Raw genomic sequence first — 12,367 nt, forward strand, 5'->3', positions numbered from 1 at the left:
TCGCATTTCTCTCTTCTGTAAGTGGAATTACTTGGAAGAGAGAGACAGAGTGAGACGGAGAGGAGAAGAAGGACGGAAAGAGGAGGAGGGAGACGGAGAGAAGAAGAGGGAGACGGAGAGAGGAGGAGGGAGACGGCAGCTCAGGGATAAGTCCTCCAGAACCAGGTGCTGACACAGAAGTGCAGACCAACGAGACTCATTTAATAAAAACTCATTTATCTTGCATCTCTCTCTTTTGTAAGTGGAATTACTTAAAAAAGAGGTCAAACTGATCAGACCGGTTACAAGGTCAGTCCACCTATGGAGGGAAGTGAGTGTGGCGACCCTCCAGGACTGTTTCAACACCACTGACTGGCTGATGACTGGCTGATGTTGAGGGAGGCAGTAGATGGGGACATAAACCAATACACGGACACTGTCTCCAGCTACACTCAACACTGCATTGATGACATTACAGACTACAACGGGACTTACTGTCCTACTGCCAGACGAGCTGGAGGCCTTCTCCGCTCGCTTTGAGAGGGACAGTGACCCCCCCTGCAGTGGAGCTACCTGAAGGCCTAGCCAGTGGTGTGCCTACACTAACTGTAGCTGAGGTGAGACACTGCTTCAAAAATATCAACCCTCACAAGGCACCTGGCCCAGGCGGCATATCAGGTAGGGCCCGAAGGGCCTGCAGTTTGCATACCGGTCCAACAGGTCTACAGACAATGCCATCGCCCTGACCATGCACACCGCTCTCTCCTACCTGGACAAAGGGAATATTTACATGAAGATGCTTTTCACTACAGCTCAGCATTCAATACCATCATCCCCTCCAGACTGGTCTCCAAGCTTGTGGACCTGGGACTAAGAACCTCCCTCTGCAAGTGGATCTTCCACTTCCTGACGGGGAGGCCACAGGTGGTGAGAATCGGTGACCGCACCTCATCCACACTGATCACCAACACAGGCACCCCCCAGGGCTGTGTGCATCACAGTGTGGTATGGGAGCGGCACAGACAGGGACTGCAAGGCCCACATAGTGTGGTCCGTTCTGCTGAGTTCATCAGCGGCAGGAGGCTCCAAGCCCTACAGGACACCTACCACACACGACGCCTCAGGAAAGCAGGCAGGATCAACAACACTGCACTATTACACTAATTGTACCCACTTGTCTCTAGGTTAGTATAGGTTTATAAGGTTAGTATAGGTTATTATGTGTATTAGAGGTTTAGTATACTGTACTGTATATTGTATATTATTTTCTGGTCTGACCTTGTGTTTTTAGTCTGACCCTGTGTTTTTCTGTGCATCTGTCAATAAAAGACTTGAACTTGAAAAATACTCAAAAACGGTGACTTCCGTGTACAGATAGGCGTTCTTTCGGCACTTTGCTTCTGTAATGGCTATTATTGCCGCTAGAGGGCGACGCACCGTACACCCTGTAGAAGGTGCGCGTGTTGACAGTGTTGACGTGGAGAAGCCGAGAGAAGAAACATGGCGGCGCCCGGGGAAGAATTATCAAACGGTGCCAGTGATGACCAATCAAGCCCTGTTTCAACCAACGATGAAGATTCAAAAGCGGGGTTGGGGGACAGAGAACTACTGGACTACATCATTGACTTCATGGAGAAAGAAATCGGCGGGGATCTGAAATCACTGAAGAAAGTAAAAGGTGTTTTGGAGAAACTGACTGCCGAAAACAAGCTGTTGGAGGAACAGGTATGAGTGACTCATAGGATCACTGGCATGTTGTTATTGAAGATACATCTCTGTTTGACTTCAAACATCCTCTCTGTGTTTCTGGATTATTGTAACCACCACACCGGGCAGCCTGAAAGCCAAACAGCTAGCTAGCTAGCCTCCATGAGTATAGCTAAGGTTACCGACCCTTTTAGTCCTAAAGTACGAGCGTTTCTCCTGAAAGTCTCGTGTCTCGTGTCCAGGTGCTAACGGTGTCCAGCTCGGTCACGTTAAAAGTCTCCACTGCGCTGTCCGCCGCCGAGGAGGCGCGCGTGTCCCTGGACGCTGTGCTCCAGCGTGAGCGGAGCCTGTCCAACACGCTCCAGCAGCATCTGCAGCTCGCGCAGCCGTTAGCTGACAGCCTGAGCCAGACCCTGGGCCGGATGGACACCGTGGAGAGATACATGCGGTACCTGCAGGTCCTTCGCCGCATTGACGAGCTCAGGTAGGAGGGCGCCAAGCAGCGAATAGAGGCTGGTTATCCAGGCAGCTGTCTTGTCCCCCTGTACTAGACAACAGCCTAGACTACTACTCATACTGGCTGGGCTTGACACTACTGGGGGAACCTGTAACTATAATGCTTATAGCTGGCTATGACTAACACATCCATCTCTCTGCCTCTCTCTCTCCAACTCTCCCTCTCTCTGTCCCCCCGTCCCCCCTAGCGACAGCATCCAGCAGTGCGTGATGACCAGCAGCACGTGGGAGGCGGTAGGGGCGGTGGGCCGTCTGGCCAGCCTGGACCTGCAGCTTCAGGCGTCTGGCTGCTTCCACCTGCAGGCCTTCACCAGAGACACCCTGCGCTTCTGGCACAAGATCCTGAAGGACAGGCTCACCAGGTGGGGGAGAGATGGAGAGAAGGATGGAGTAAAGAGTGGATTGGTGTAGTAGAAAAGTAGATGTAGGCCCCATGAGGGAGCACAGAGGCATGATCCTTCTGAAGCGTCTCTCAGCTTCTTTCATGCACTTTGGTGATAATACTTGTGGAAAGATTAGACAGACAGTTTGTTAAGTAAGTCTGCTAGTCTGACCTGTCCTCTTCTTCTTTGGTGTGCAGTGACTTTGAGGAGGTTCTGACTCAGCTGCAGTGGCCACTGCTGTCCCCTCCCAGCCAGACTCTAGCACCCCCTGCTAACGCCCCGGAGATCAACAGCCAGCTGGAGCTGCTGGTGTCCCAGCTACTGGCCCTGCAGACCTCGTATCCTATACACACACACACACTGATGCACACACTCATACACACTGATGCACACACTCATACACACACACTGATGCACACACACATCCCTGATAAATGTGTCATATCTTCCTGTACTGGCCCATGACATCATCAGTCTGAGACAAACCTCTGGTGTGTTCCTTTAACCCTAACCCTCAGTGATGACCTCACCACAGAGAGGACTCCGCCTAATCACCCTGGACCAGCCCCTCCCCTCTCCCCCCCACCAGCCCCACCCCTCTCTCAGGCAGCCCAGCCCCCCTCCTCCCAAACCCCCCTCCTCCCCTCTCAAGCCCTGCCCCTTTCCCAGGAAGCCACACCTCTCTCCTTGCCCATCCAGATTATGCTGGTTCCTCTCAAGAAGAGGTTCAGGTACCACTTTACAGGAAACCGCCAGACCAACTGTCTGAGCAAGGTGAGGAAACACACACATGTATACACACATGTACACACACACACACACACATGTACATGCATGCACACATCCTCCTGCTCATACCGTACTGTCTGTGTCCCTGGCAGCCGGAGTGGTACCTGACGCAGGTGTTGACGTGGGTGGGGAACAGCTCCACCTTCCTGGAGGAGAAGATCCAGCCAATCCTGGACCGCGCTGGGGCCCGCGTCAACGCCAAGGTCAGGGGGCGGGTTTGTGTGTGTCTGGACAGGACCGTGGGACTGTCCATGTTCAGAGTGTGTTGTAGTAGCGTAGTGTAGGATAGTTAAGCGTAGCGCAGCATAGTTTAGCATACCGCAGGATAGTTTAGCGTAGCGTAGGATAGTTTAGCGTAACAGGATAGTAGCAGGATAGTTTAGCGTAACGCAGGATAGTTTATTTGAGCTTATCCTGACGTGGCGCGGTCGTCCCTCAAGTGGGCTGACGGCTAATGCAGTGCGTCCTCCGTCCCCCAGGTGGAGCTGTGCCGGGGTCTGCTGGGCCTGCTGCAGGAGAAGCTCTCGCTGGACGCCTCGCGCCTGCTGCCCGACGACACGCTCTTCTGCCATCTGGTGGACGAGATGTTGCAGTTTGAGAAGGAGCTGCGGGGGCCACTGGCGTACCCCCCTGCCCTGCCCGGGGTGCTGGGGGTGCTGCTGGAGGACAGCATCCTCAACAAGTGGCTCTCTGTGGAGAGGAAGAGTGAGTCTCACTGTGTGTGTGTGGTGTTAGTGTGGTAAGAATCTTACATAACTGTGTGTGTGCGCATTCATGTGTTTGTGTGTAAATATGTGCGAAATCGTCTGACATACCTGTGTGTGTGTGTGTAGTGGCGGTGGAGAAGGTGGACACCATGCTGTCAGCAGATGGGGCGTGGTCGTCTCAGTACAAAGACATCAGTGACATGGACGACATGACCCTAACCCCAGACTGTGCTGAGACCTTCATGACCCTGCTACTGGTCATCACTGGTACCTCCCTCTCTCTCCCCCTCCCTCTCTACATTTTAATTTACATTTAGTCATTTTGGCAGACCAGAGCGACTTACAGCAAGTACAGGGACATTCCCCCCCCCCGAGGCAAGTAGGGTAAAGTGCCTTGCCCAAGGACACAACGTCATTTGACTCGGCGGGGGATCGATCCGGCAACCTTCTGATTACTAGCCCAACTCCCTCACCACTCAGCCATTCTCTCTGTCTCTCCATCCAGAGCGGTACCGGCCGCTGCCCTGCCAACAGGCCCAGCTCAGATTCCTGGCTCTGCAGAGGGAGCTGGTGGACGACTTCCGCATCCGCCTGACCCAGGTGATGAAGGAGGAGTCCCGCTGGGCTCTGGGCCCGCGCTACGGAGCCATCCTCAACGCCGTCAACTACATCTCCACTGTGCTGGCGGATTGGGGGGACAACCTGGTAGGAGGGGGCGTGAGGGTTGGGGGGAGAGAGGGGTACATTTACTAGTTTATTGTCACATCTACATATGTAGGAGTTAACTGCCATGAGATGCTTGTCATTCTCCAACATTAAGATGTACCCCCCCCCACAGTTTTTCCTGCAGCTGCAGCAGGCGGCGGTCTCCCTGGGGGAGGAGGGGGCTCTGGGGGGGCCAGGGGGGGCGCTGGGGCCCCTGGAGCTGGGTAGGCTAGCCTCCTTGGAGGGCTCCCTGTTCGAGGAGCTGCAGGCCCTACTGGAGAGGCTGAGAGCAGACATGATGGGCCGCCTGCTGGAGGCTGTGCTGAGGGATGTCAAGGAACACGCCCAGCCTTACTGCAGGGAGAGGTACACACACACACACACACACACACACACAACAGCATTACTGCAGGGAGAGGTACACACACACACACACACACACACACAACAGCATTACTGCAGGGAGAGGTACACATACACACACACACACACACACACACAACAGCATTACTGCAGGGAGAGGTACACACACACACACACATACACACACACACACACAACAGCATTACTGCAGAGAGAGGTACACACGCATACACATACACACAACAGCATTACTGCAGAGATAGGTACACACACACACACAACAGCATTACTGCAGGGAGAGGTACACACACACACAACAGCATTACTGCAGAGAGAGGTACACACGCACACACATACACACAACAGCATTACTGCAGAGAGAGGTACACACACACACACACACACACAACAGCATTACTGCAGGGAGAGGTACACACACACATACACACACACACAACAGCATTACTGCAGGGAGAGGTACACACACACACACATACACACACACACACACACAACAGCATTACTGCAGAGAGAGGTACACACGCACACACATACACACCACAGCATTACTGCAGAGAGAGGTACACACACACACACACACACACACACACACACACACAACAGCATTACTGCAGGGAGAGGTACACACACACACACATACACACACACACACAACAGCATTACTGCAGAGAGAGGTACACACGCACACACATACACACAACAGCATTACTGCAGAGAGAGGTACACACACACACACACACAACAGCATTACTGCAGGGAGAGGTACACACATACACACACACACATACACACACACACAACAGCATTACTGCAGGGAGAGGTACACACACACACACATACACACACACACACACAACAGCATTACTGCAGAGAGAGGTACACACACACACACACAACAGCATTACTGCAGGGAGAGGTACACACACACACACACACACATACACACACACACACACAACAGCATTACTGCAGGGAGAGGTACACACACACACATACACACACACACACAACAGCATTACTGCAGAGAGAGGTACACACGCACACACATACACACAACAGCATTACTGCAGGGAGAGGTACACACACACACACATACACACACACACACAACAGCATTACTGCAGAGAGAGGTACACACGCACACACATACACATAACAGCATTACTGCAAGGAGAGGTACACACACACACACATACACACAACAGCATTACTGCAGGGAGAGGTACACACACACACACACACATACAAAGTTGGCAAAATTACACACACCCTTCACTCTGATATTTGTGTAAAAAATGAAAGTAAAAAGTTACCAGAAAAATTCACTTTAGTACTGTATTTGTACCTCTTTACGTCTCATCTCTGCCCTTTGGTAATTTCCCCCAAAACACACACAAACCCCTTTGGTAATTTCATCCAAAACACACGCTAACCCCTTTGGTAATTTCATCCAAAACACACCAGCTAACCCTTTTGGTAATTTTCCCCAAAACACACACACACTAACCCCTTTGGTGATTTCATCCAAAACACACCAGCTAACCCCTTTGGTAATTTCATCCAAAACACACCAGCTAACCCCTTTGTTAATTTTATCCAAAACACACCAGCTAACCCCTTTGGTAATTTCATCCAAAACACACCAGCTAACCCCTTTGGTAATATCATCCAAAACACACATGCTAACCCCTTTGGTAATTTCATCCAAAACACACACTAACCCTTTTGGTAATTTCCCCCAAAACACACACACACTAACCCCTTTGGTGATTTCATCCAAAACACACCAGCTAACCCCTTTGGTGATTTTATCCAAAACACACATGCTAACCCCTTTGGTAATATCATCCAAAACACACATGCTAACCCCTTTGGTAATTTCATCCAAAACACACACTAACCCTTTTGGTAATTTTCCCCAAAACACACACACACTAACCGCTTTGGTGATTTCATCCAAAACACACACACACACTAACCCCTTTGGTGATTTTATCCAAAACACACATGCTAAACCCTTTGGTGATTTTATCCAAAACACACATGCTAACCCCTTTGGTGATTGTATCCAAAACACACGCTAACCCCTTTGGTGATTTCATCCAAAACACACATGCTAACCCCTTTGGTAATTTCATCCAAAACACATATGCTAAACCCTTTGGTGATTTTATCCAAAACACACATGCTAACCCCTTTGGTAATTTCATCCAAAACACACATGCTAACCCCTTTGGTAATTTCATCCAAAACACACACTAACCCCTTTGGTAATTTCATCCAAAAGACACCAGCTAACCCCTTTGGTAATTTCATCCAAAACACACCAGCTAACCCCTTTGGTCATTTCATCCAAAACACACCAGCTAACCCCTTTGGTCATTTCATCCAAAACACACATGCTAACCCCTTTGGTCATTTCATCCAAAACACACACTAACCCCTTTGGTAATTTCATCCAAAACACACCAGCTAACCCCTTTGGTAATTTCATCCAAAACACACACTAACCCCTTTGGTCATTTCATCCAAAACACACCAGCTAACCCCTTTGGTAATTTCATCCAAAACACACCAGCTAACCCCTTTGGTCATTTCATCCAAAACACACCAGCTAACCCCTTTGGTAATTTCATCCAAAACACACATGCTAACCCCTTTGGTGATTTCATCCAAAACACACGCTAACCCCTTTGGTAATTTCATCCAAAACACACGCTAACCCCTTTGGTAATTTCATCCAAAACACACGCTAACCCCTTTGGTAATTTCATCCAAAACACACCAGCTAACCCCTTTGGTAATTTCATCCAAAACACACACTAACCCCTTTGGTAATTTCATCCAAAACACACCAGCTAACCCCTTTGGTAATTTCATCCAAAACACACCAGCTAACCCCTTTGGTAATTTCATCCAAAACACACTCTAACCCCTTTGGTAATTTCATCCAAAACACACACACTAACGCCTTTAGTAATTTCATCAAAAACACACACACTAACCCTTTTGGTAATTTCATCAAAAACAAACACTAACCCCTTTGGTAATTTCATCCAAAACACACCAGCTAACCCCTTTGGTAATTTCATCCAAAACACACCAGCTAACCCCTTTGGTAATTTCATCCAAAACACACCAGCTAACCCCTTTGGTAATTTCATCCAAAACACACCAGCTAACCCCTTTGGTAATTTCATCCAAAACACACCAGCTAACCCCTTTGGTAATTTCATCCAATACACACATGCTAACCCCTTTGGTAATTTCATCCAAAACACACATGCTAACCCCTTTGGTAATTTCATCCAAAACACACACACTAACCCTTTTGGTAATTTTCCCCAAAACACACACACACTAACCCCTTTGGTGATTTCATCCAAAACACACCAGCTAACCCCTTTGGTGATTTTATCCAAAACACACATGCTAACCCCTTTGGTAATATCATCCAAAACACACATGCTAACCCCTTTGGTAATTTCATCCAAAATACACACTAACTCTTTTGGTAATTTTCCCCAAAACACACACACACTAACCCCTTTGGTAATTTCATCCAAAACACACACTAACCCCTTTGGTAATTTCATCCAAAACACACACTAACCCCTTTGGTAATTTCATCCAAAACACACCAGCTAACCCCTTTGGTAATTTCATCCAAAACACACACTAACCCCTTTGGTAATTTCATCCAAAACACACACACTAACGCCTTTAGTAATTTCATCAAAAACACACACACTAACCCTTTTGGTAATTTCATCAAAAACAAACACTAACCCCTTTGGTAATTTCATCCAAAACACACCAGCTAACCCCTTTGGTAATTTCATCCAAAACACACCAGCTAACCCCTTTGGTAATTTCATCCAAAACACACCAGCTAACCCCTTTGGTAATTTCATCCAAAACACACCAGCTAACCCTTTTGGTAATTTCATCCAAAACACACATGCTAACCCCTTTGGTAATTTCATCCAAAACACACACACTAACCCTTTTGGTAATTTTCCCCAAAACACACACACACTAACCCCTTTGGTGATTTCATCCAAAACACACCAGCTAACCCCTTTGGTGATTTTATCCAAAACACACATGCTAACCCCTTTGGTAATATCATCCAAAACACACATGCTAACCCCTTTGGTAATATCATCCAAAACACACATGCTAACCCCTTTGGTAATTTCATCCAAAACACACACTAACTCTTTTGGTAATTTTCCCCAAAACACACACACACTAACCCCTTTGGTAATTTCATCCAAAACACACACTAACCCCTTTGGTAATTTCATCCAAAACACACACTAACCCCTTTGGTGATTTCATCCTAAACACACACTAACCCCTTTGGTAATTTCATCCAAAACACACATGCTAAACCCTTTGGTGATTTTATCCAAAACACACATGCTAACCCCTTTGGTAATTTCATCCAAAACACACAAACCCCTTTGGTAATTTCATCCAAAACACACACACTAACCCCTTTGGTAATTTCATCCAAAACACACATGCTAAACCCTTTGGTGATTTTATCCAAAACACACACACTAACCCCTTTGGTAATTTCATCCAAAACACACATGCTAAACCCTTTGGTGATTTTATCCAAAACACACATGCTAACCCCTTTGGTAATTTCATCCAAAACACACAAACCCCTTTGGTAATTTCATCCAAAACACACACTAACCCCTTTGGTAATTTCATCCAAAACACACCAGCTAACCCCTTTGGTAATTTCATCCAAAACACACCAGCTAACCCCTTTGGTAATATCATCCAAAACACACATGCTAACCCCTTTGGTAATATCATCCAAAACACACATGCTAACCCCTTTGGTAATTTCATCCAAAACACACACTAACTCTTTTGGTAATTTTCCCCAAAACACACACACACTAACCCCTTTGGTAATTTCATCCAAAACACACACTAACCCCTTTGGTAATTTCATCCAAAACACACACTAACCCCTTTGGTGATTTCATCCTAAACACACACTAACCCCTTTGGTAATTTCATCCAAAACACACATGCTAAACCCTTTGGTGATTTTATCCAAAACACACATGCTAACCCCTTTGGTAATTTCATCCAAAACACACAAACCCCTTTGGTAATTTCATCCAAAACACACACACTAACCCCTTTGGTAATTTCATCCAAAACACACATGCTAAACCCTTTGGTGATTTTATCCAAAACACACATGCTAACCCCTTTGGTAATTTCATCCAAAACACACAAACCCCTTTGGTAATTTCATCCAAAACACACACTAACCCCTTTGGTAATTTCATCCAAAACACACCAGCTAACCCCTTTGGTAATTTCATCCAAAACACACCAGCTAACCCCTTTGGTAATTTCATCCAAAACACACCAGCTAACCCCTTTAGTAATTTCATCCAAAACACACACACTAACCCCTTTGGTAATTTCATCCAAAACACACACGCTAACCCCTTTGGTAATTTAATCCAAAACACACACACACTAACCCCTTTGGCCCACACATACAGGTAGACACACACACACACTAACCACCACTTGTCCCCTTAGATGGCTGTCCCTGCCCTCCCAGAGCGACCAGGCCACCATGTCCCTCTCCAGCTCTGCCTGTCCCATGATGCTCTGCCTGAGAGACCACCTGCTGAGCCTGCAGGGGGCACTGTGCCCGCCCCTCTTCCAGAGCGCCTGGCAGGGATTGGCCGAGAGGCTCGACCACTTTCTCTACCAGGACGTGAGTCACTCATAGCCTGCCCACCTTTCCCACAACCCACTGATTAGTAATTGGTGACGCTATCTATATGAACAGTGTTTATTGGTGACATTATATTCATCAGCACACTTTTATCCAAAGCAACATACACTTCCTGTGTGTGCTGACTATGCCCCGCCCCCAGGTCATCCTCTATAACCACTTCCTGTGTGTGCTGACTATGCCCCGCCCCCAGGTCATCCTCTATAACCACTTCCTGTGTGTGCTGACTATGCCCCGCCCCCAGGTCATCCTCTATAACCACTTCCTGTGTGTGCTGACTATGCCCCGCCCCCAGGTCATCCTCTATAACCACTTCAACGAGGGCGGAGCTGCACAGTTGCAGTTTGACATGACCAGGAACCTGTTCCCTCTGTTCGGACACTACTGCAAGAGACCGGAGAACTTCTTTAAACAGTCAGTCTCTGTGTGTGTGTGTTGGAGGGAGGTGTCTGTGTTGCCATAGAATGAATGAGCTTACTTTCTCTCCTTAATCTCTCTCTACCCTCCCCCCAAGTGTGAAGGAGGCGTGCATCATCCTGTGTCTGGGCATTGGCTCCGCCCTCCTGCTCAGGGATGTCCTGCGACAGGCCGCCCAGCAGGAAGAGGAGGAGCCTGAAGGGGTGGGGCCTGCTGATGGACAGGCGGCGTCTCCAGTGGCGGCACTGAACGAGTTGGGCGTGTTCCGCTTGGCACCCGGCGATGTCCTCATCCTGCTGGGCCTGAGAACCTCCTGGCCCGGCCAATGACACGCCATTTAGGACCGGGACGGCCAATAGGAATGACCCAAACTGAACCACACTGAACAATTACAGCGCAGATGTACTAGCCTGATCATGGCCGGGTGTTTTCCCTGATGGATCATCTCTCTCCACCAGAACATTCTGTCCCTCCAGGACCAGACACAGGCTGCTCAGCCGGGAGAGAGATTTGGTCTACTAGCTTACTGTGTGACTGTGCATTAATGAAAGCTGTTCATTTAAACCATGTTGTCGTGACTGTCCCACCACCTGTGCGTGTGTGTGTGTCTGGAGGGAGCTGGGGAGGAGGAGACCGCTGTTTTAAGCTGTCAGACATGTTGGATGTAGTCTTGATCCCTGAAACACAGTACGCTTGTAAAGAAGGACAACAACGAATAAAGGAAGATTTATGTCTTTAATGTTTATTGTTGTTTCTCTTAAGTGAGATGTCTAGATGGACATGACCCTTAACCAATCAGCTGAGCAGAGAGTCGAGCCAGCCAATCAGAGACTTTTCCTCAAGTATGGCCCCGCCCCCAGGGTTGAAGCAGCGTTCCAGATCGATCAGAGTCTGGACGCTCACCTCCACCTGGAACACACAGACACGATGGAGTGTGTGTGTGTGTGTGTGTGTGTACCTGGGGGAGTGTGGTCGACTGTAATCAGGCTGCA

The 12,367-nt window shown here is 48.3% G+C and overlaps 2 protein-coding genes across 2 annotated transcripts in view; one reads left to right on the top strand and one right to left on the bottom strand.

The window, feature by feature from the left end:
• The first annotated feature begins 1,435 nt into the window (after positions 1-1,435).
• rint1 (RAD50 interactor 1) lies at positions 1,436-12,114 on the top strand. The gene is made up of 13 exons (XM_084701086.1): positions 1,436-1,704; positions 1,929-2,170; positions 2,391-2,564; positions 2,783-2,923; positions 3,104-3,359; positions 3,467-3,577; positions 3,854-4,079; positions 4,208-4,348; positions 4,587-4,786; positions 4,920-5,152; positions 10,757-10,937; positions 11,254-11,372; positions 11,473-12,114. The coding sequence occupies exons 1-13, from the start codon at positions 1,480-1,482 to the stop codon at positions 11,702-11,704; spliced, it is 2,481 nt and encodes an 826-aa protein (XP_084557212.1). The 5' UTR covers positions 1,436-1,479; the 3' UTR covers positions 11,705-12,114.
• The window catches only part of cfap54 (cilia and flagella associated 54), a 29,071-nt gene continuing 28,800 nt past the window's right edge, over positions 12,097-12,367 (bottom strand). Inside the window, 1 exon segment of the mRNA XM_084701085.1 lies at positions 12,097-12,284. Coding sequence (XP_084557211.1) covers positions 12,171-12,284 — 114 coding nt within the window. The 3' untranslated portion in view covers positions 12,097-12,170.

The sequence above is a fragment of the Hypomesus nipponensis genome, chromosome 7, assembly GCF_054491055.1.
Source record: "Hypomesus nipponensis isolate SF chromosome 7, ASM5449105v1, whole genome shotgun sequence".
Classification (NCBI taxonomy): Eukaryota; Metazoa; Chordata; class Actinopteri; order Osmeriformes; family Osmeridae; genus Hypomesus; species Hypomesus nipponensis.